This window comes from Panthera onca, chromosome A3, assembly GCF_046562875.1.
Source record: "Panthera onca isolate mPanOnc1 chromosome A3, mPanOnc1 haplotype 2, whole genome shotgun sequence".
Classification (NCBI taxonomy): domain Eukaryota; kingdom Metazoa; phylum Chordata; class Mammalia; order Carnivora; family Felidae; genus Panthera; species Panthera onca.
This window is the reverse complement of record NC_138341.1, coordinates 53,455,492-53,476,197: the sequence shown is the minus strand read 5'-3', so window position 1 is coordinate 53,476,197 and position 20,706 is coordinate 53,455,492. Positions and strand designations below refer to the sequence as shown.

The 20,706-nt window shown below is 37.6% G+C and overlaps 1 protein-coding gene across 1 annotated transcript in view; it reads left to right on the top strand.

Annotated features, from left to right (window-relative positions):
- Positions 1-2,663: 2,663 nt before the first annotated feature.
- GMCL1 (germ cell-less 1, spermatogenesis associated) overlaps positions 2,664-20,706 on the top strand; it is a 37,438-nt gene continuing 19,395 nt past the window's right edge. The window contains exons 1-8 of the mRNA XM_060659213.3: positions 2,664-3,173; positions 9,536-9,659; positions 11,486-11,582; positions 12,936-13,033; positions 15,355-15,467; positions 16,116-16,181; positions 17,980-18,064; positions 20,218-20,308. Coding sequence (XP_060515196.1) covers positions 2,914-3,173; positions 9,536-9,659; positions 11,486-11,582; positions 12,936-13,033; positions 15,355-15,467; positions 16,116-16,181; positions 17,980-18,064; positions 20,218-20,308 — 934 coding nt within the window. The 5' untranslated portion in view covers positions 2,664-2,913. The remainder of the gene's footprint in view (positions 3,174-9,535; positions 9,660-11,485; positions 11,583-12,935; positions 13,034-15,354; positions 15,468-16,115; positions 16,182-17,979; positions 18,065-20,217; positions 20,309-20,706) is intronic.

Sequence of the window (20,706 nt, the reverse complement as noted above, 5' to 3'; positions counted from 1 at the left end):
CTGGGGTGCCTGGGTGGCTCAGTCAGTTAAGCATCTGACTTTAGCTCAGGTCATGATTTCATGGTTTGTGAGTTCAAGCCCCACATCAGGCTCTGTGCTGACAGCTCAGAGCCTGGAGTCTGCTTTGGATTCTGTGTCTTCCTCTCTCCCTGCCCCACCCCAGCTTGCACTCTCTGTCTCTCCCTCAAAGATAAACATTAAAAAATTTAAGAAAAAGAATAGCTGCCTTCTTTTTTCCTTCTATAATATCTATTGTATTTTGATAGATGAAATACAAAGATTTTTTTTTTTCAATTTGTTTTTACTTGCCCATTATAAGTGCTTGAGCTAATGGTGAAGGCTATTTATACAAATACTTAGTCATTCCAATTAATTACAGGAAATAGTACTGCTGCTTTGATATGTACCTAGAAGAGTATGGAATCTCCAACTTTATTTGGCTTTGGAAGCATTACAAAATTTTAGTAGTTTTAGCTTTAAATTATATATGATTTAACCAAATTTTTTAAAACAAATTGCATATGGTGACTGGATATTAATATTTGTTGACCGGAAGCAGGATAAAGCCACCTTGGAGGAATGTTTGTTTATTGTGAAGAACAAGCATGACTTTGGAATATAATTATGAGGCAACTTTGTTCTTCTGTCCCACTGTTTATTTACATTTATTCATGAGTCTACTTCTCCTGTCATTAGATGAAAATTCTGATAGTGCTGGGACTTTTCTGGTCACCCTTAGGTTTTAAAAAGTCCTACTGTGCAGTCCCTTATGGTCATTAATTAATATTTAGTAATTAATATGTCCAGTCAAAATTCCAAACTTGATTTATAATTGAGGCTTCTTCAGTTCTGGCCTATTGTTCAGCTCTGGACTATTGCCAGCAGGAGTAAGGAATATGGTGGGTTTCTCTTCTTTCTCCACTTTGGTTTCCTTCCCCACACCCATCCCTCCACCACAGCCCAAACTTAGCCAAAAGAGTAAAGGGGAGCAGGAAAGTTCTTACCCGACTGTTCTTGCTGTGGTGATAGAGGATCAGTACTGTGAAACAGCGGCAGATATTTAAAGCTGAATCTTAGGGACATTCTCCTGGGGTGCCTTTATCAATTCCTTTCTCAGCCCCTAGGAATCTGATAATACTTTCAGGTTCTTTGCTGAAGTCAGTTTGACCTTCCACCCAGGCCTCTGGGACAGAATCTAAGATGATCCCATGCTGGCTCTCTTATGGTGGCCCACACTTGCTCCATGGGAAACACGTGCGCACACATCCCTTGTGCTGACAAATTCTAGGCATGAAGACTGATCCCCTTGCTGCCACCATTGTCTGCTCCCCCCCCCTCCTGCCCCCACCACCCCCCACCAAATTGCCTCAGCCAGCTTCTCCTGATTCAAATTTCTCAGGCATGAGTCAGACACCAGTCCACTCAGGCCCCCAAACTACATGTGGTGCTGATGAGAGTATAAATTGGTTTAATCATTCCAGAGAACTTGGAAATAGCTAATAGAGTTGGAAAGTTCCCAGGAAATCTACTTCTAGGAATCTATTTGGTGAATCTTTGTACATGGTGTTCATTGCTACTCTATAAGAACATTAAAGTAGAAACAACCTAACTCCCTCAAAAGATAAACAAATTGTGGATTAGTGACACAATGAGCAATGAAAATTAACTGGAGATTAACTGGATAAGTCTTAAAAGTAAAATTTTGAGAAAGAAGAAAGGTGCAGAATGATAGGTACAATATGATTCCATTTAATTACATGCCTAAATGTGCTAAAGAACATATAGTGCTTATGGGTATATGTTTAAGAACATGCATGGGAAAACGATAAACACTATTCTCAGGATAGTGGTCACCACAGTGGAGGGAGAGACAGAGATGGAGAGGGAACTTCTATCTATAGTGTCCTATTGAAGAGAATGAATCAAAGCTATTTTAATTTTAAATTATCATACGTGTGGTGGGACCATAGGTGTTTACCGTATTACTCTGAGTAATTCATTGTAAACACTTTATTTAAAAAGTAGCAGAATGGTGTCAGGGAGTGAAAGCTGGCTGTCCAAGGCAGACAGCTGTAAATTTTGCTTCGGCCTCCAGAAGGCACTGTAAGCCCTGCCAGTACTGGTACAGACCCTACTCAGACGTTTCACTGCAGCTAGAAGGGAAGCTGGGAAGTGCAGGGAACCTTTGCCATAACCAGTCTAGGGCGGCAGGTCGATATTTATGAAACACAAAGGCCTAACGAAACTCCACAAAGTAGGTCCTCCTCCCCGAGGAAGCCTTGCCAAATGCCCGCAAGGCGTGATCCCAGCTAGTGGTGAGCTCCGCTAAGGAAGAGCCCAAACAGCACCATCTTTTTTGCCCCTACTTAGCACAGAGCCTACTAGGTATCCGGAACTCAAGGAACTTTTGCAGAAACAATCAATGAGCTGGAACTCCCGGTCGGGCTAATACAAAGGGGTGTGTGAAGTAACACTAAAATCCAGATTGGCCCCAAATCTCATGGCAGCGCGAGACCCAAGCGGAGAGCAGGCCGCTAGCCGCCTACGCGCCGACAAGCTTCCCGGCTCCAACCCCCTTTACCTTTCAGTGCAGGCCCCACCCACCACGCACACTCGCCTTCCCCCGCCCCTTCCGGAGGCTCGCCGCGCGCACGCGCCTTCCGGTCCGCGCTTTGTTGCGATAGCGAGGGGGCGAGGTCCTGCGGTCCCGGCGCGCCGCGCGGCTGGACGCGGCGGGCGGGGCGGAGGATGGAGGCGGTAGCGTCCGCTGCGACGGTTGGGGCTGCGCGTGAGAAGGTGGCGGTGTAGGCACCTGGGCTGGGTGGAGGCGGGCGGCGGCCGGGCCATGGCGGGAGACCGCCTCCGCTGGGCTCCCTGAGGTGCGCTCCCTGAAGTCCTGGGGAGCCGTGGTCCATGGGCTCCCTGAGCAGCCGAGTGCTACGCCACCCGGGGCGAGCCCGAGCCCAGCAGGAGCCGGGTTCTGGGGCGGGGGGCTCGACCCGCAGGCCGGAGTCTGGCGGCGACGCTGCGGGCCACGGCTTCTGTTACTGCCCAGGCAGCCGCAAGCGCAAGAGGAGCAGTGGGGCCTTCTGCTACTGTCACCCCGACTCCGAGACAGACGAGGATGAGGAGGAAGGGGACGAGCAGCAGCGACTCTTCAACACCCCGCGCAGGTACGTGGAGGGACGCGCCCGCACCTGTTGGGCAGCTCCAGGGCCCCGCCTGGGGACAAGCCCGGCGCCGGGTGCGCTTGGGGGTGCGGCGCTCCCCAGCGGGTGAGGAGCGGACGTGCCCTTGACCGGGAAACGTGGGAGCCAGCCTGATGCAGGGCGGATGGGGAGCGCCTTGGGAGGCGCCTGGTGTTCTAGATTATAAACCACAGACGCTGCCCGAGTGGTGTTACAGCCCCAAGATGAGACTGGCAAACGCCAAGCCAGAGCTCGCGCCTCATTAAACCTTAGGCTCCAAAGGCTGGCTGGCCTTCCGTAATACACCTTTGTCCTCCTCTCTGAGTGGGTGGCAGGAGAAGTTGTTTTGCATCCGGTTAGCTTAAGGGGCACGTCCATCAGTGTAAAGGGAAGTTATTACACACACGAGAGTTCTCTTTAACTGTAAAGGTGAAATTTATCAGTAGTGTGCATTTGTTCCTTATTGGGAACAAAGTTAGAGCCTCTAGTACTTGAACGTTGACCGTGGATATGTGTAAGTCAGTGCTGCAGCTTGCTTAACCTTTTTTCAAAGAGTTGAAACACAGGATGTTTACTTGTGAATTAGAAAATTAGAACGTAGTTTATGCATAGAATACGTTTCCACATAAAGCAATCTGACTGCCTTTTTTTTTTTAACATCAGTGGGATAAATGCAGTATTTTAAATGAAACTTCAAAAAAAAAAAAAGATTGAAAAACTTTGCTACACAAATGTAACATATTTATTGTGAAATAAAAGTATCATGGATAGCCTCTGTTAATAGTTTGTTATCTAAAAATCTTTCATAGAGTTTTATGTATGAATGCTTGTTGTTTATTTACAGAAATGAACACCACCCACCCCCACCCCTGTCAAATTCTTCAGTTACCTTTTTGGAGAGTCAGTATAGTATAAAGAGCTCAGATTCTGAGCTTAATAGCCTTTTTTCCTCTTAAGTAAAATGGAGAAATTAATACTTGCCTTTTTTTAAGTTTGTTTATTTTTTGTTTATTTGTTTACATATTTACAGAGCGTGAGCAAGAGGGGGATGGGGGGCAGAGAGAGGGGGAGAGAGAATCCCAAGCAGGCTCAGTGCTGTCAGCACAGAGTCTGAGGTGGAGCTTGAACTCACAAACCATGAGATCATGACCTGAGCCCAAACCAAGAGTCAGATGCTTAACCAGCTGAGCCACCCAGGCACCCCAATACTTGCCTTTTAGGGTCCATATAATGCACAGTGCCTGGTATTGAAGTGCTCTGTAAATATTATGTCTCCTTGGTAAATTGACCTCCTTTAACATTACAAAATGTCTCTCTTTATCCCTGGTAATATTTCCACTACTACTGGGTGTTTAAAATGTATATCTTTTCCATTGTTTTCTTTTTTACCTGTATCTTTATATTTAAAATAGGTATCTTGTAGAAAGCATATAGTTGGGTCTAGCATCTTTTTTAATCCATTAGGATAATCTCTGTCTTTTAGTATTTAGACCACTTATATTTAATGTCGTTGAAATATATATGTCAGGATCCATTCAAAAGAGAAATCATGCAGCAGTTTGAAAAAGGAAAATGTAATATAACCATTAACAAGGAAAGGGGAATTAATTACCGAAGGTAAACTACTAAGGTAAAGAGATTTCTAAAAATGTATAGGAATAGAAGATAGAGGGAGCGATTCAGCACTTCTCAGACTGAGAACATCCAAGGAAGGAACAAATTTTGAATAGAGCCATCTTTCCCAGAGTGAGATTCAGATATTGGAGGAGGTAAGGCTGTAGCCCACTAGATGGTAGAGAAGCTGAGATGTGGTAGGCTAAGGCTGGTAAGCAGGCAGCTGCCCACTGGGATGCCAACAAATTTGCTTAGAGTCTGTCTGGCCCACAAAGCTGAAAATATTTATTGTCCAGACCTTTACATAAAAGGTTTGCCAACCCCTGAACTACATGAGTGGACTAGAATGGAAAGTCTTTAAAGCAAACCTTTATTAGAAAATACATGCAGAATTTAGGGGTGCTTAGATGGTTGAGCATCCAACTCTTCATTTCAGCTCAGGTCATGATCTCACGGTTTGAGGGTTCGAGCTTTGAGTTGGGCTCTGAGCTGACAATGTGGAACCTGCTTGAGATTCTCTCTCCCTCTCTCTCTCTCTGGCCCTTGTGTCAACATGGTCACATGGTGTCTCTCCCTCTCTCTCTCCCAAAATAAATAAATTTTTGAAAATTAATTAATTAAAAAGAAAAGAAAATACATCCAGAATTTAGTATGTTTTATATCAGTGGAAGAGGCCTGGCTATTCAGCCCAGTGTGCTTGAAGTGTGTAAAAAGATACTAAGACCTGGAAATTTGTGTGTTGATGCTAATTATGCTCCCTGAGGTTGTTCTGAGCACTCTCCCACCTCAACCAGCTACTCCATGAAAAGTTTTGGCTACCAAGCCCACCTTCCATTTCATTCATACCTTTTGACAATTGCATATTTTACTTTTACATTAACATGACTGTTGAAACTCACCTGTTCTGCAACCAGATCTTGGTTGTTTGCTGTGCCTTGATTGTAAAATTTGAAACCTAGTAAACAGTATTTGTTATTATAACCATGTAAATATTGTTCACTACAAAGTCAAGTAGTGTGCTAGGATTATAAACCATACTTCCTGGATCCAGTGTCACAACGCTTTGTTTTTCCATGGGAGAAATTTTCTAACCTTGTAGTTAAATGGGATCTTTTTTCTACATTCCATCAAGTTTTCAAAGTCAGACCCTGTTTTCATTTGTATCTTTTTATGATAGTTGGTTTGTTGTTGTTTTTGTATTGCTTTTTAATTTTCCTAGAATTTCTAACTGCCCCCCACCACCATTGACAAAAGAATAATACCCCTTCGTTATATATTCACATTTTCCTATCTTTCTAAACACGCTTGCATGGTGTCCCCCTCTAAACCCAAGACCCCCCTCTTGGGTCCCTTCATCCTCCTGTTCCATTCTGGAACCATTGCTTTCTGGGTCTGTGCTTATCCTGGGGCTTACTTTCATCCCATCTCTAGGATTGGATCTACTGTTTTCTGTAGCTTGTATCTTTTTCTTTCTCACCCATTTTGGAGAACTGTATCCTCATGTATTTTACTCAGAAGGGATGCAAAAGGAGGTAATTTGTGCTTATCTGAATGTAAATTTAGTCTCTAACTTTATTCATCCTTTGAGTATGGAAATCTAATCTAAAATAACTTAATATCCTTTATGATATTACTTCGTTGTTTTCTAGCCTACAGTGTTGATGAGAAGTATGATGCTGGTCTAACTCTCTTTTTAGGTGACCTTTTTTTTTCCTCTGGAAATTTTGGAATTTTTTCATCGGTGTTTTGGAATTTAACTAGAATGTGCTTAAGTATGGGTTTTTTAATGGCCTCAGTACTTAGTTGATTCTTACAATCTGGAGACTAGTTTGGAAAAATTTCCTTCCATTATTTTCTCCATAATTTCCTTTTTCCTGTTATCTTTGTTTTCTCTTTCTTGGACTCCTCTTAAACCAGATTTTGGATTTCTTGGATTGTACCTCTTTCTCTTTTCTTTTTGTCCTTTCTAGGTCTTTTTTGCTTTATGTTCTAGGAAATTTCCTTAACTTTCTCAGTATCCTCTCTTTTGGCTTATTAATTTTAGCAACCATGTTTTTAATCTCAAAGAGCTCTTTTCTTTGTTTCCTTTATCATAGTATCCTGTTGTTTTATAATTGTAATAATCTCAGATATCTATATCTAGATGTGCTAATTTTATTTTTTTTTCCAAACTTTTTTATTTTTGGGACAGCGAGAGACAGAGCATGAACGGGGGAGGGGCAGAGAGAGAGGGAGACACAGAATCGGAAACAGGCTCCAGGCTCCGAGCCATCAGCCCAGAGCCTGACGCGGGGCTCGAACTCACAGACCGCCAGATCGCGACCTGGCTGAAGTCGGACGCTTAACCGACTGCGCCACCCAGGCGCCCCTAGATGTGCTAATTTTAGAGTGTTTTAAGTTCTCTTTTCCCTGAATTAATGTATTTCCTCTGGGGCCAGTTTGTCTTTTTAATGGTCTTGAATACTCCAGATTCTCCTCATGTTGGGTGATCCTTGGTATTTAGAATGAGTAACATGTGCGTGCGTGTGTTTTAATTGAGTAAATTAAACTAAGCCTTCCCTTTAAGTAGAAAGACTGATTACTAAATTGGATATGGGTGGGGCATGCTTCATCTTAGAGCAGAAATTCCCAAATTTTTTTTGTTCACAGCACCCTTAGAGTCTCAGTAGTTTTTTAAATGGTACCTCTGGTCCTAAAGAAATATCTCATAGTTAGTATGACTATGATAGTAGTAGGTAACATGGTATCTCAAAGATCTTGCTGTGTTTCCTTCAAATATAAAATATTCCACACACTTCCCTGAGTTTGGTGCGGTGCTCTAGGTGCTTTAACACATAGTTTGGGGACCATGATTCAGGGTGAATGGGTTAAGAGCTAACAGGCTACAGATTCCCCAAATGTCAGAATAAGGATTGCTTTGTGTGGGGTGCCACCACCTATACTAAAGTCTCAGCTTCTCCTGATAGATTTGTCCTCTCTCTCCTTTCTAGAAGAGCATTGGAATCTTTATGCCTGAGTTGTCTGTGCTCTGGTTATCTGTACTCTGTGTTCATACATTGTGGAGGAGGCCATTAAAGGAACACATTTCCCCACTTTGTGCCTTACTTCTGCCTTTTATTACCCCTGAGATCTCTCCTAACCCACACACACTTCTGAAGGGCAGATGGCCTTCAGCCTTCATCCTAGACCTTCAGAATATATTCTGGTCTCTTATCAGATGATAAACCCACCCTTCCTTTTTGCTATTGTGGGCTTATTCCTTTCTGTACTTTTAATCTTTTAATGCAATCTGGGGATGGTGCTATCAAGAACTAGAAACTATATTGTCTCATTTGTTTCTCATAGTAACCCAATAAAGTGCTTACTATTAATATTCTCTTTGCATCTGGAGTAACTGAGCTGTGGTAGAGCTGAGACTCAAACCCAAGCCTCTACTACCAAAGCATGTGCTGTTTTTACTGTCTGTTGGGAAGACATGTCAAACACATTGGTTCAAGACATCATCTGAAACAGTTACTTCATTTTTAAAAAGACTAAAAATTTTGGGGTGCCTGGGTGGCTCAACTGGTTAAGTGTCCAACTTCCGCTCAGGTCATGGTCTCGCAGTTCAAGCCCCACATCGGGCTCTGTGCTGACAGCTCAGAGCCTGGAGCCTGCTTTGGATTCTGTCTCTCTCTCTCTCTCTGTGCCCCTTCCCTGCTCGTGCTCTGTCTCTCTTTCTCTCTCTTTTTCTCTCAAAACTAAACATTAAAAATATTTTTAATTAAAAAAAAAAAGACTAAGAATTTTTAACTACTAAGAAAGCTTGTCAGGATTGGCCAGGAACACAAAAAGGTATTTATCGGCCTCTGCCTAGGGCTTTTCTTATTCATTGGACCATCTTGAACAATGATTATCAAATTAAAATTATATATATGTATATATATATGTGTGTGTGTGTATTATATATATATTATATATATTATATATATTATATATATAAAATATATATATAATACACACACATATATATATACACACACATATATATATAGTTATCTTTTAAATGAAATTTTATGCAGAAATCCTCAAAATGTGATGCTGCCCTAGTTGAAGTTAGTGAGGATGTTCAGAGTTCACTCCTCAGCTATCCCTGGTGGCTCCTAAGATGTTTCTCCATTGAGCAAAGTTTTGAAAACCTTTGATCTAAGGCTGCAAACCATTTGACCAATGAGGGTGAAAATGCTTTTAACGAGTTTAGGAATAGTTTGATACCAAAATAAGATTAGATATAAATTATTCTCAAAATTACTTGGATAGGTAAAATTTTTATTCTTGTTCTGCACTTTGTAGTTGCATAGAAGTAGCACTGAAGTTGTACTGAGATCCTCCATAGAACTCTTTTCTAAGTGAGGAAATAAGCAAAAATCACATGCTGACCTACAGGTAATTCACTTAGTTCAACAAACACATATTGTAAGAGTGTACAGTGAAAGGTCACCTGTACATGCTATCCCATCTAGCTGGCCACTATTAACCCTCTTGGCAATAGAGTACCCTAGAGATTACTACTATTATTAGTTTCTTATGTACTAATGCAAATTTGAATATATAATATCCCTCTTTCCTTTTACACAATGAATAACTTGGCTCTATTTAATAGAAATTGAACAAAAGGAATATTTTGAGTTTTATGCAAAATCAGTAAAACACTCAGTTTTACACATATGTAACATTTGCATTTCTTTTAACAGGAAAAAATTAAAGAGTACATCCAAATATATTTATCAAACCTTATTTTTGAATGGAGAAAATAGTGACATTAAGATATGTGCTCTAGGAGAAGAGTGGAACTTACACAAAATATATTTATGTCAAGTAAGTATTTTATTTTTCTATTTGAGTAAGCAAGGTAGTCACTTAAAAATAGCTCAAACTCTTTCAAGTCCTGTTCTTTCTTATTGCATTTCACAGTAATTGTTTTGTGTGGATAGTGGTTGTCTAAATCCTATCATCTCACACAGAGTCTTGTTTTATCAAAATATGGCACACTCTGTTAGTGAAAACTTAGTTTAGTCTAGAAAACAGATTTTGAATTTTCATTGTCATACCAGCCTAGCAAATACCTTTTTGTCATTACTTCAATAAGGTTCTTATTTTAGTGCCCTCTGCTGACAAGAGGGGAAGGGGGGGGGGGGGGAAATGCCTAAAATTAAGATTGTTGAATTTGTTTATTTTGTATATAGTTATTTAAATTGAATAAATTTAGCTGAAATGTTCCTTTGTAGTTATGGTTGAATGGAAAATGCAGTTAACTTAAAGACAAGACCCAACAAATATAGACCAACTTATTTAGCTGATATACCTATTTGGTTTGTGTGCTGAAAATATTACTATCTGCCATCCTATTTTAAAGCTTCAAAACTCTCAAAAGGAAGAAAAAAATGTTGCTCTAATGGCTCAAATATTTTACTCATTCTTTCATCAAATCTATCTATTCTTTCTTCAAATCATTGTTCTAGGCATTGGGAATAGAACAGGGAACAATTCAGTTTTTATCCTATGGAGTTTATATTTTCTGTCTTCTTCACTATTTGGCAATAATTACTGGTAAGACAGTATAGTATAAGATTTTCCAGTAGAAGTATTTTAAGGGAACTTTTTCTATAACATTTTAATCATAATCTATAATCATTTTAATCATTTGATCATAATCATTATCGTAATAGTCAAGTTTAATTTGGCCAGAGGTATATAGCCCAGGGAATATATCAGAATATTGCTCTCAACTTGAGAATAGGGTCCTATCTGTTTTTAATCTCAGAGAGCACTTTTGTGAATTTAAGGATGAGAATGCCTCTGTGTAGGCTTTCACTCTCAAGAGAAACTGTACTGATTATAGGACAAACTACATGCTACAGTCTAATAAGCCCCCTGAGGACAGAAACAGTGTCTGTTTTGTTAACTGCTATATTCACAGTGCCTTATACATACTAAGTATTCAGTAAAATTGTTAATATTTGATCTATTCCAAAGTAATTCTAGTTATGAGAGGTGCTATCTAGAAGGTAACTGAAGACTTCATCCATTCTGGTACCTTTCCAAGAATCAGGTTCATTCTGGAATTTTCTGATTAGATAAAACTAGACTTTAGATTTATCCTGATATCTGGGGATCATCCCATTAATGCTGACTTCAGACTGGCTTGGACCCTTTACAGCCCGTAATACAGTAAGGATTAAACAGTATGAAGGTTCTTAGCCTTCTGTCTTCCCCAGTACATGATTGTGTATTCACCTTGTGTGTTGTCATATGTTCATGAGAGACTTAAATATATATTTTCTAAGCTTGAATTTAGAATGCCATTGAGAAGGAAAACATACCTGTAATAGACTCAGAAATTGTTTTAACTAAGTAGAAAGCTAATTGGAGGCTCAAGTAGTAATATAGGAATTCAGATAGTAATACGAGAATTTGATTTTGTTTTCATTAAACTAATACTAAACTGAAAGTATTTTGACATACTTAAAAGTGTCCTTATCTTAATTTCATTTTTCCTGCAGACATATTTAGCAATTCTTTTTCTCCCAAAATAATATGGGTTCATTTTGATAGAACAGTTGTTTGGAATTAGAAATGGGAAAATAATTCAGAAGACCTAGAAAGTACTGGATAATCATTTTGTTTTGTTTTGTTTTTTTAAGTCTGGCTACTTTTCTAGTATGTTCAGTGGTTCTTGGAAAGAATCCAGCATGAACATAATTGAACTGGAGATTCCTGACCAGAATATTGATATAGAAGGTAACCACCACTATAATTACTACTATGCAAAAATTATAACATATCTTTTTTATTCTTTTGGTAGAAAATAAATATTTTCTTCTAACTTTGCAGGCTAGATAAAAGCTCCATTTAACACCCCAGCGTGACAGCTTTGTACTGATTTGCTCCATAGTTCTATCAATTCTGTTCTTTTTTTTTTTTTTTTTAAGTTTATTTATTTTTGAGAGAGAGACAGAGCACAGGCAGGGGAGGGGCAGAGAGACAGGGAGACACAGAATCTGAAGCAGGCTCCAGGCTCTGAGCTCTGAGCTGTCAGCACAGAGCTCAATGCGGGGCTTGAACCCACGACCCATGAGATCATGACCTGAGCTGAAGTTGGACGTTTAACTGACTGAGCCACCCAGGCGCCCCTTATCAATTTTGTTCTACCTATCCTTAATCTACTTAGTCATATGGGCCTTATCGGTCTGTTTATTTATTGTTGTAAATATATCCGCCTGGGGTATTGAGGATGTAGGGTGAAGGAAGGAAGAGTGTGACTGTTTTTTAAAATTACATAGTTAAATGTAATGGTTTAAAAAAAGAAAAAGAAAAGCGGGTAAATAGTGTTTATTGATTATTCCCCATGTATGAAGACTTTCTCTGGGAACAATAGGGTATGAATCATGTAATCAATGTTGTTTTAGAGCTATGAGTTCTTAGATGAGGAAGCTGAGGCCCAGAGGATTTAAGGGGCTTACATTCATCAGTCAGCCTGTACTCCTAATTTCTGTTCCAGTGCTCATTTTCTGTTTCCCTCTTTGATAACCCAAGTGGAAATAACCAGTACTCACCACATAGGCAAAGAGAAAAGTTAAGAATATTTAAAACACAAGTGTGGCAGTGGAGAGAAGGAAGGGCAGGCCTAGATAGCTGGGGTGACTGGGGGAGCATGTGGCGTAGATAGGAGCCAAGAGCTATTCCCCACTCCCCAGCAGTGAAGCACTGGAAGCACCAGGGTTAAGATATCATGGGGTCTGTGTACTTACTGATTAGTCTACTCAGAGGTATCTTTATAAAACTTTTTCCAAGAGTGTCTTAACTCTGACCACCAACTAATATCAAGATTAGATGTAGAAGAATCCGGCTCTTTTATTTAGCTAGAATAAATGGAAATTTATAACATTGTTATTAAACTAGCTCCATTAATCAGTAACCATTACTAACATTTTAATTAGTGTACTTCCCTTCTCCTGTTATGTACATCCTAAATTCAGATGCATGCCTGAATTTAGGCATACATCTGAAGAGTGGGAAGATGGTCATTGTCATTTTTGTAATAATTTGTAGATAACATTGTATTTCATTCCATGCCTCTGCTTTTGCTTTCAGCACTGCAGGTTGCATTTGGGTCACTGTATCGAGATGATGTCTTAATCAAGCCCAGTCGAGTTATTGCCATTTTAGCAGCAGCTTGTATGTTGCAGTTGGTGAGTATGTACCTTATTCAAAGAAAGGATCACAGTTGGACCTTTGGTTCAAAGTATCTATTCCAAAAACAAGAAAAAGCTTAGCTCTTTACAGCTTTTAAAATAAAAATGAAATATATAAACATGTCACTTGTGATAAGTCATTTAAAAAGCTTAACCAAAAAAATACTAATAAAATAAAATTTATTTTTTTCATTTTTTATTTTTTTAAATATATGAAATTTATTGTCAAATTGGTTTCCATACAACACCCAGTGCTCATCCCAAAAGATGCCCTCTTCAATACCCATTACCCACCCTCCCCTCCCTCCCACCCCCCATCAGCCCTCAGTAAAATAAAATTTAAAAGCAATTTATTATAGCTGAGGGGATCATCATGTCTGTGTAGCATGAATGCAAGGTATTTGGATGTAGATACTGTAGAATTACTATAGTGTGGTAAGAATTTATTTGTCTAGGTCCATTTACAGATTTCAGTTCATTAATGGTTTATCTTGACTGTTAATAAGCAGATTGCTTTGATTACTAATTCATTTAGTTCATGGGTTTGAAAAACATTGAGTGCTTACTTTGTCAACTTTTTCTTAATTATGAAATAGTTGTGGTAAACCACATGAATATATATAATCTGTTGGTAGATTGACAGATTTGTTCATTCAACAGAAGTATATTGAGCAACATGTTAAACTTGCATAGAGATCCAAAGGTAAACAAATATATAGTCTGCTTCAAGGAACTCATAATATAATGTGTGTGTGGAATGGGGGAAGGGAGGGTTGATACACAGACCCAGAGATAAAGTAAGAACTGTCCAGTGTATCATGAGTATGATAATAAACATCCCGTAGGATTTAGCAGATGAACAAAGGAGGGAGTGGTCAGTTCAACCTGGTGGTGCAAAGAAGGAAGTTGAGTCTTAAAAACTGGAAATGTATTTATGTTGCAAAGAAAGAAGAAGGAAGGAAGCTTTTTATACAGAGCAAATTAAGACCTGGAGATGTGTGACATGGAGGCCTAGAGAATCTGAGTGGAACATGATGCTAGCACAGAAAAGAAAAAGGGTTGGAGAGAAGGAGGCAGAGTCCAGATCATGAAAATCCCTCTGTACCTTTTAAGAAGTTTAGATTCAAATGTAGGTACTTTTGAAAGATTTTAATCAGAAGACAGTTATGTTTTAGAAAGAATACTTTGGAAATAATGTAAAGGATGTATTGAAGGAAAGAGGAGTACATTAGAGACAAAAGCTTACTGCAGTAGTCCCAAATCAGAGTCTGAAGTAGGGCAGTAGCAGTAAGAATGGAGAGGAGAAACTGGATCACAGAAAGATTAAGCAGGGATAATCCACTGGACAGATAAGATGTTAAGAGGAAGGTAGAGGGGGCAGGAGATGGGTAGCCTCCAGTGACTTCCAGGTAAGTTTAAAATCCTAATGGAGTCAGTGTTTTATTTTGATCTTTAAAAAATGTTAATAAAGTTTCTTTTTATGTGACATTTGTATACTGATTTATTTGGAGTATTAGTTAATAGCTTGCTCAGTATACTTGGCTGAGATCATTTGGTTTTTTAAATGTTGTGATCCTTTCAATACTTACTTCCAACAAGTACACTTTGTTTTCTAACTTTAGTCCTTTTGGTTTTGTCCTAAATCCCATTTTCTGCATTACCTTTATGACTTAACTAACTAATTTAATAATATACTTGCATGATGAATATATTTCAGAAATTTAAGTAAAAAGTGACATTCTTCCCATATATTGAATAAAGTTCATTTGAAATCTTACATATAAACATTTTAGATTAATATTGCAGTGTAAGTTTAAAATAATGTGTTTTAGGTGCATCTCTTAGAAATTGATGAGTGTTTTATACTTTAATAAACACTTTATGATGATTCATACTGTTTACTTGCCTAGCTCCATCACATAGTCAACTGAGTATGTTAAGAGATCTTAATTTAAAAAGAACAGGCAAAACAGACAGAATGCCGCTTAAATTTGCAAAGGTCCCAGAGTGTGGAAGAATAGAAAAGAAAGAGAAAAGCAATATTCATCTCTACATTACTACCTTACTGCTTTTACCCCTCGCCCCCTTCCATTTTTAATTCCAAGTATTCAGTTGAATACTTGCTGGATTTTTTTTTTTTTCTTCAGTATTTTTACTGGACTTAAAAATTTAGGCTTGCTGCACTTAATGAGTTTTCTTTCTTTCCTTCTTTCTTCCTTTTTTTTTTTTTTTTTACTTTTTAATATGTAAAAGCACATATTTAGAACTAATTTTTCCCATGTGAGATGGGCCTTTCCAGTGCTTATTTATATTTACAGGATGGTTTAATACAGCAGTGTGGTGAGACAATGAAGGAAACAATTAATGTGAAAACTGTATGTGGCTATTACACATCAGCAGGGACCTATGGATTAGATTCTGTAAAGAAAAAGTGAGTTACCTTTTTTATTTTTCCTCCCATCCCACTTTTTGGAATTTGGCTGCTTTGGTTTGTTAAGAGAATGTATAGCTATAAGAAAGAAAGGGGGGAAAAAAAGATAGGGGACTAGAATTTTGTTCTAAAAAGTCCCTTTTTACATTTGGATGAATTAGTAAATTCCTTGAAAGTGTTGTCTTTGTAAGTGACCATGAGTGGGTTATACATGTTTATATGTGGCTTATAAAAACTATGGCCATTCTTTACAGGGAAGTTTCTATTAATTTTTTTTAAGTAGTAGGCATCATAGACATTCTATCAGTACAGTTACTGGCAATGTTTTTAACTCTTGAGAATTGCAGGACCTGTTTTCAAATTATAAAGAAGGTAATAGAAGTTTGTAAGCCCCTTCCTAAATGATTTAACACGAACTTGAAATGAGGTTTTCTTAATTAGAAATGCTCTTATTAATATAAAAGGAATATTTCCTTAATAACTGCTGACAAAAATAATACTAAATTTTCAGTTGTTAAATTTAAAACTTTGAGCATGTTCTAGCAAGACTAATATTCTGTTTTTATTTTAACTGTAAGTCCTACTAAGTAAGTCATAAATGCATATTTATGTATCATGTGATAAATAATTCCATGTTTTTAATTTCAGGTGCCTTGAATGGCTCCTGAACAATTTGATGACTCACCAGAATGTTGAACTTTTTAAGGAACTCAGGTATTTTAATTTTAAATAACTTTGCAATTAATTATCCTAAAGTAATATTTATTTGTTAAAGTGTTTATTTGTTTCATACAAAAACATATTCCTTATGAAAAAGTCAACAATTTAATGAAAGGTATCTTGACTGTATCTATGAACTAAAGAAATGCTTCAAAATTTCTTTGTCATAAATAATGTATATTATGTCTAGTATTTGAGCTAATTTCTATAGAAAAATTAATTGCTGCTATAAAACCATAGAAGAAATCTCAAGTGTTACTTCATTTTTGCTGGGCTCTTAGAGAATGTACAAGTTTTATTTTAAAAACTATCTTTACCATTCATTGTAAAAGTAAGTTTGAGGAAGTTGTTTTAAACTTTTTGCGAAGCCTAATGAAATTAAATTAATAATCAGGTTGGCCTTTTGAATTACCTTTGCTTGTCTTTCCTTCCTTCCTTCCTTCCTTCCTTCCTTCCTTCCTTCCTTCCATAAACACTTCCTGAATGTCCACTGTATATAACGGTACTCTGTCAGGGGCTGTGAAGGATGCAGAGATGATTATGTCATGGTCTCTGCCCTTAAAGGGATCATTCCTGTGATGTCAATTTTACTAATTTTTTATTTATTTATTTTTTGTCAGGCGTGGGTGGGGAAAAAGATAAACATTTTTATGTTTAAATACAGTATGGAATATAGAGAATTCTGGAATATAGAGAATTCAAGTTTCTTTGAACCTTAAAGGTGAAATACAAGAAGTAGTAGAAATGTTATTTTTATGGCTAGACCATCTCCTGGATTCTTGGATCCATTCCTTTCCTCTGCCTTTAAGAGGTCCTTTGGCAGAAAAGTTTGAGAAGCATTATTCTACACAGAAAAAAAAATCCTTTCCTAGTGCTATCAAGGTATAAATGAAGTTCTACATTATATTTGGTTTGGAAATCATTAGAAATCATTTTTCTCTTTTATAATTTCTCATTGAGCTTTTTCAAAAAGAAGATAAATTATAGTGGTCTTCTTAAAATCCTAGATGTTTTTCTGGCTTTTTATGGCTTAAAGGAAGGGGGAAAAAAGCTACTGGTGATATCATCCCACTCAATCTAAGTTTAAACTAATATATACTTCTTGATCTTACTGTCTTTAATAGTAATGAAAACATAATTTATGATTAAGCAGTTCTCTTAAGCCTCAATGTTAAAGGTTATTTTGAAGATATAGATGATTCACTGAAATTTGACATTTTTTTTTTTTTTAACCAATGAATGAGTAGGAAAGGCAAAAGAGGAACACTGCCACTTTATCAGAGCATACTAAAAGTTACCTTCTTGAGGGCCACCTGGGTGGCTCAGTCGGTTAAGCATCTGACTCTTGATTTCAGTTCAGGCCATCATCTCACAGTTTGTAAGATCAAGCCCTGTGTGGGCTCTGCGCTGACAGTGAAACCTGTTTGGGATTCTCTCTCCCTCTCTCTCTCTTGCCCCTCCCCCGCTCATGCTCACTCTTTATCAAAATAAATAAATATTTATAAATAGATAAAAGTTATCTTATTGAGTCCTTGTTTTAACTTTGATTACTAGCAGATCAGTGCTCTTTGTTTTCCTATGAGTTCAAAGAAAGACCTTTCATAGTATACTATCTGAATTAAAAGTGTTCAGATAGGTTATTTCTAAGATTCTTTGTCTTGAGCAAAAAGACTGAGGTAATTTTAAATTCCACATTTGTTTTTCATAAGAAAGACTTAAATTTTTTAATTCTACCAGGGTGGTTTAGCCTGTGCATGAGGAAAACTCACTACTTCTATTTTATCTTTTCTAGTATAAATGTCATGAAACAGCTCATTGGTTCATCTAACTTATTTGTGATGCAAGTGGAGATGGATGTTTACACAGCTCTTAAAAAGGTATTGGCATAATATGTATGTAAGGGTATCACCTCAACATTACTTATAATAGTGAAAAGCTGGAAGCAGCTAGTGTCCATTGATAAAGGAATAGTGTAAAAGTAAGAAAAGTAAAAGGAAATATGCCAAAATATTAAAAAGTCTTTGTTTAGAGATTTGTTATCCTGAGTGATTTTAATTGCATTCTTTATACTTGTCAACTTTAAAAATAGAGCCAGTTATTTTACCAACAAAATGGATTTATTTGTGAATAGCAGAGGAATTGCAATTTGGGACATGTAAGCTATGGCAAACCATAAGCAAGTCCAGATCTCAAAGGAGAGGAACATTACTTTGTAGAGAAAAGGAGGAAGTCGGGAGGGGCTGCTTTGAATGAAAGTTGGTTGGAGGAAAGTGAGTTCCTTGTTGTCTGAGTTGTGGTATTTTCTTGTTGGCTGATCTTATAGCTAAACTGGGAAAAATTATTTCTCTTGCTAGACTAGTAAAGTAGGCCTCTTCCGGTTGGGAATGCAAGATACCTCTCTTCCTGTTGGGGTCTGCACTTGAGAACAAGTGGTGGGCCATGAGAGCTCCCATCCTGTTCCTTTATTTGGTTTCACATACTTTTCTATCCTAGGAATGTGGTTGTTTTTTTCCCCCAGATTCTTTTCAACAACAAACATATTATTATTTACATACAAATGTTAAATACTTTATATGGTTTTCAGAAATGTTTTCAAAGTTGAGCTTTAGTTGAATTAATGACTTTATGAGGAAATTTTCACACTTTTTCTAGAAAATGTTAACATTCTGGGACACCTGGGTAGCTCAGTCGGTTAAGCATCCGACTCTTGATTTCTGCTCAGGTCATGATCTCATGGTTCATGGGTTCCAGCCCTGCATCAGGCTCTGTGCGGACAGTGCGGGGCCTGCTTGGAATCCTCTCTCACCCTCGCTCCCTGCCCCTCTCCTGCTTCACGCTGTCTCTCTCTCTCTCAAAATAAATAAATAAACTTAAAGGAAAAAAATGTCGACATTCCTTGAAGACCTTATTTGCACTTCAGGTATATGTTTCACTTCATACTTTTGAAAAGTTTTAACATTTTTAATGTAGTTTTATTTTCACAACTCTGAAGAGACAAATTGGCTATCATTCTTGTTCTATAGATGATAAGACTTAGAATTCTTATAGCTTTTAAGTGGCAGACTTGAGGCAGAACCCAAGTCTTGTGAGTCCTACTCTTACTGCTTTTCCCACTTAATAATTTTGCCTTTAACCCTTTGTCCCCAGCAGCAAAGTCTGCATTTAACACAGCTTTGAAATCTGGGAATGAGACACTGTCTAAGTTGTATCATGGCAATTGTTTGGTTTTGTGGTAGGAATAAGATTCTGTTACTGTTTTGTTTTGTTTTTTCAAGGAAGTGTAGTAACTAAGTTACGCAATCATTAAAGAAAGAGTAGACAGCCCATATCTATCTCTGAGCCACTGGTAGGATTCATTGTTTCCTGTTGTAATTGCTTTTGTGCCAGTAATGATAAGTGCTTACTATGTGCCAGGCACTATTCAAAACATGTTACACTTGTTTTGTGTAACAAATTCTTTTAGTGCCCTATGAAGTTTCATGCTCATTTTACAAATGAAGAAATTAAGACCCAGAGAAATTGGGTAATTGGTCCAGCTGTTGATTGGCAGGTCCAGGATTTAAAAGTCCATGCTCCTAACTACTCTGCATACTGTCTCAAGAGTAAGAAGACAATAATGAGACAATAAGAAACTCTTTTTTCTTATATAAGATTTTTATAATCTTATACAATATTTAGCAAAATTTAGTTAATTAGTAGAATAGATTAGTGTAAAATTACTAATATAATATGTATATTAAACCTTTTGATTGTATGAGTGTACTGTTTGATGCCTTAAATACTTTTCAGGAATTAGTTTATTCCTTCTCACACACTTTTAGTTCAATCATTAATCATTGGACCATGATTAATGCCATGATGAATTTAAAGCTTGTAAGTGTGTCATATGATAGTTCTACTTCTGTCAATTGCATGTACTGGAAATTAAACCTTTTAGATATTATTTTTTAAGGTGGAAGCAGTTTGAATAAAAAATCATAACCTGGTGAAATCTTGTAATTTTATTCTTAAATTTACTTTTTCAACCTAGTGGATGTTCCTTCAACTTGTGCCTTCATGGAATGGATCTTTAAAACAGCTTTTGACTGAAACAGATGTCTGGTTTTCTAAGAGGAGAAAAGGTATGCCTGAAAACTTTATTTGGAACTTGTTTTAGGGGCCTTTTTAAATTGAAATTTATTAAAATCATGTCCTAACTTATTTGTAGACCTAGAGAATTTTAGGTCTGGAGAGGACTTTAAGCAGTTATCTAATTCAGCCCCTAATTTACACTGAGAGAATTAAAGCTGGATAAGAAAAATGCTTTGTCAAATATTAACTGAATTATTACTCCTTGAACTACCACCATAGTTTGATCCCCCAAACTATTATTTTTCCCATTTTATCACCAACATGTCTTGTGATTAGTTTACAGTAGCAATTCTCAACTTTTTTCTCCTATCCTAAATAGCAGCAGGACTGAGTATGCTCCCATGCATATACCTTGTTTAGTAGAAAACAGGCTAGAGCTTATGCACAA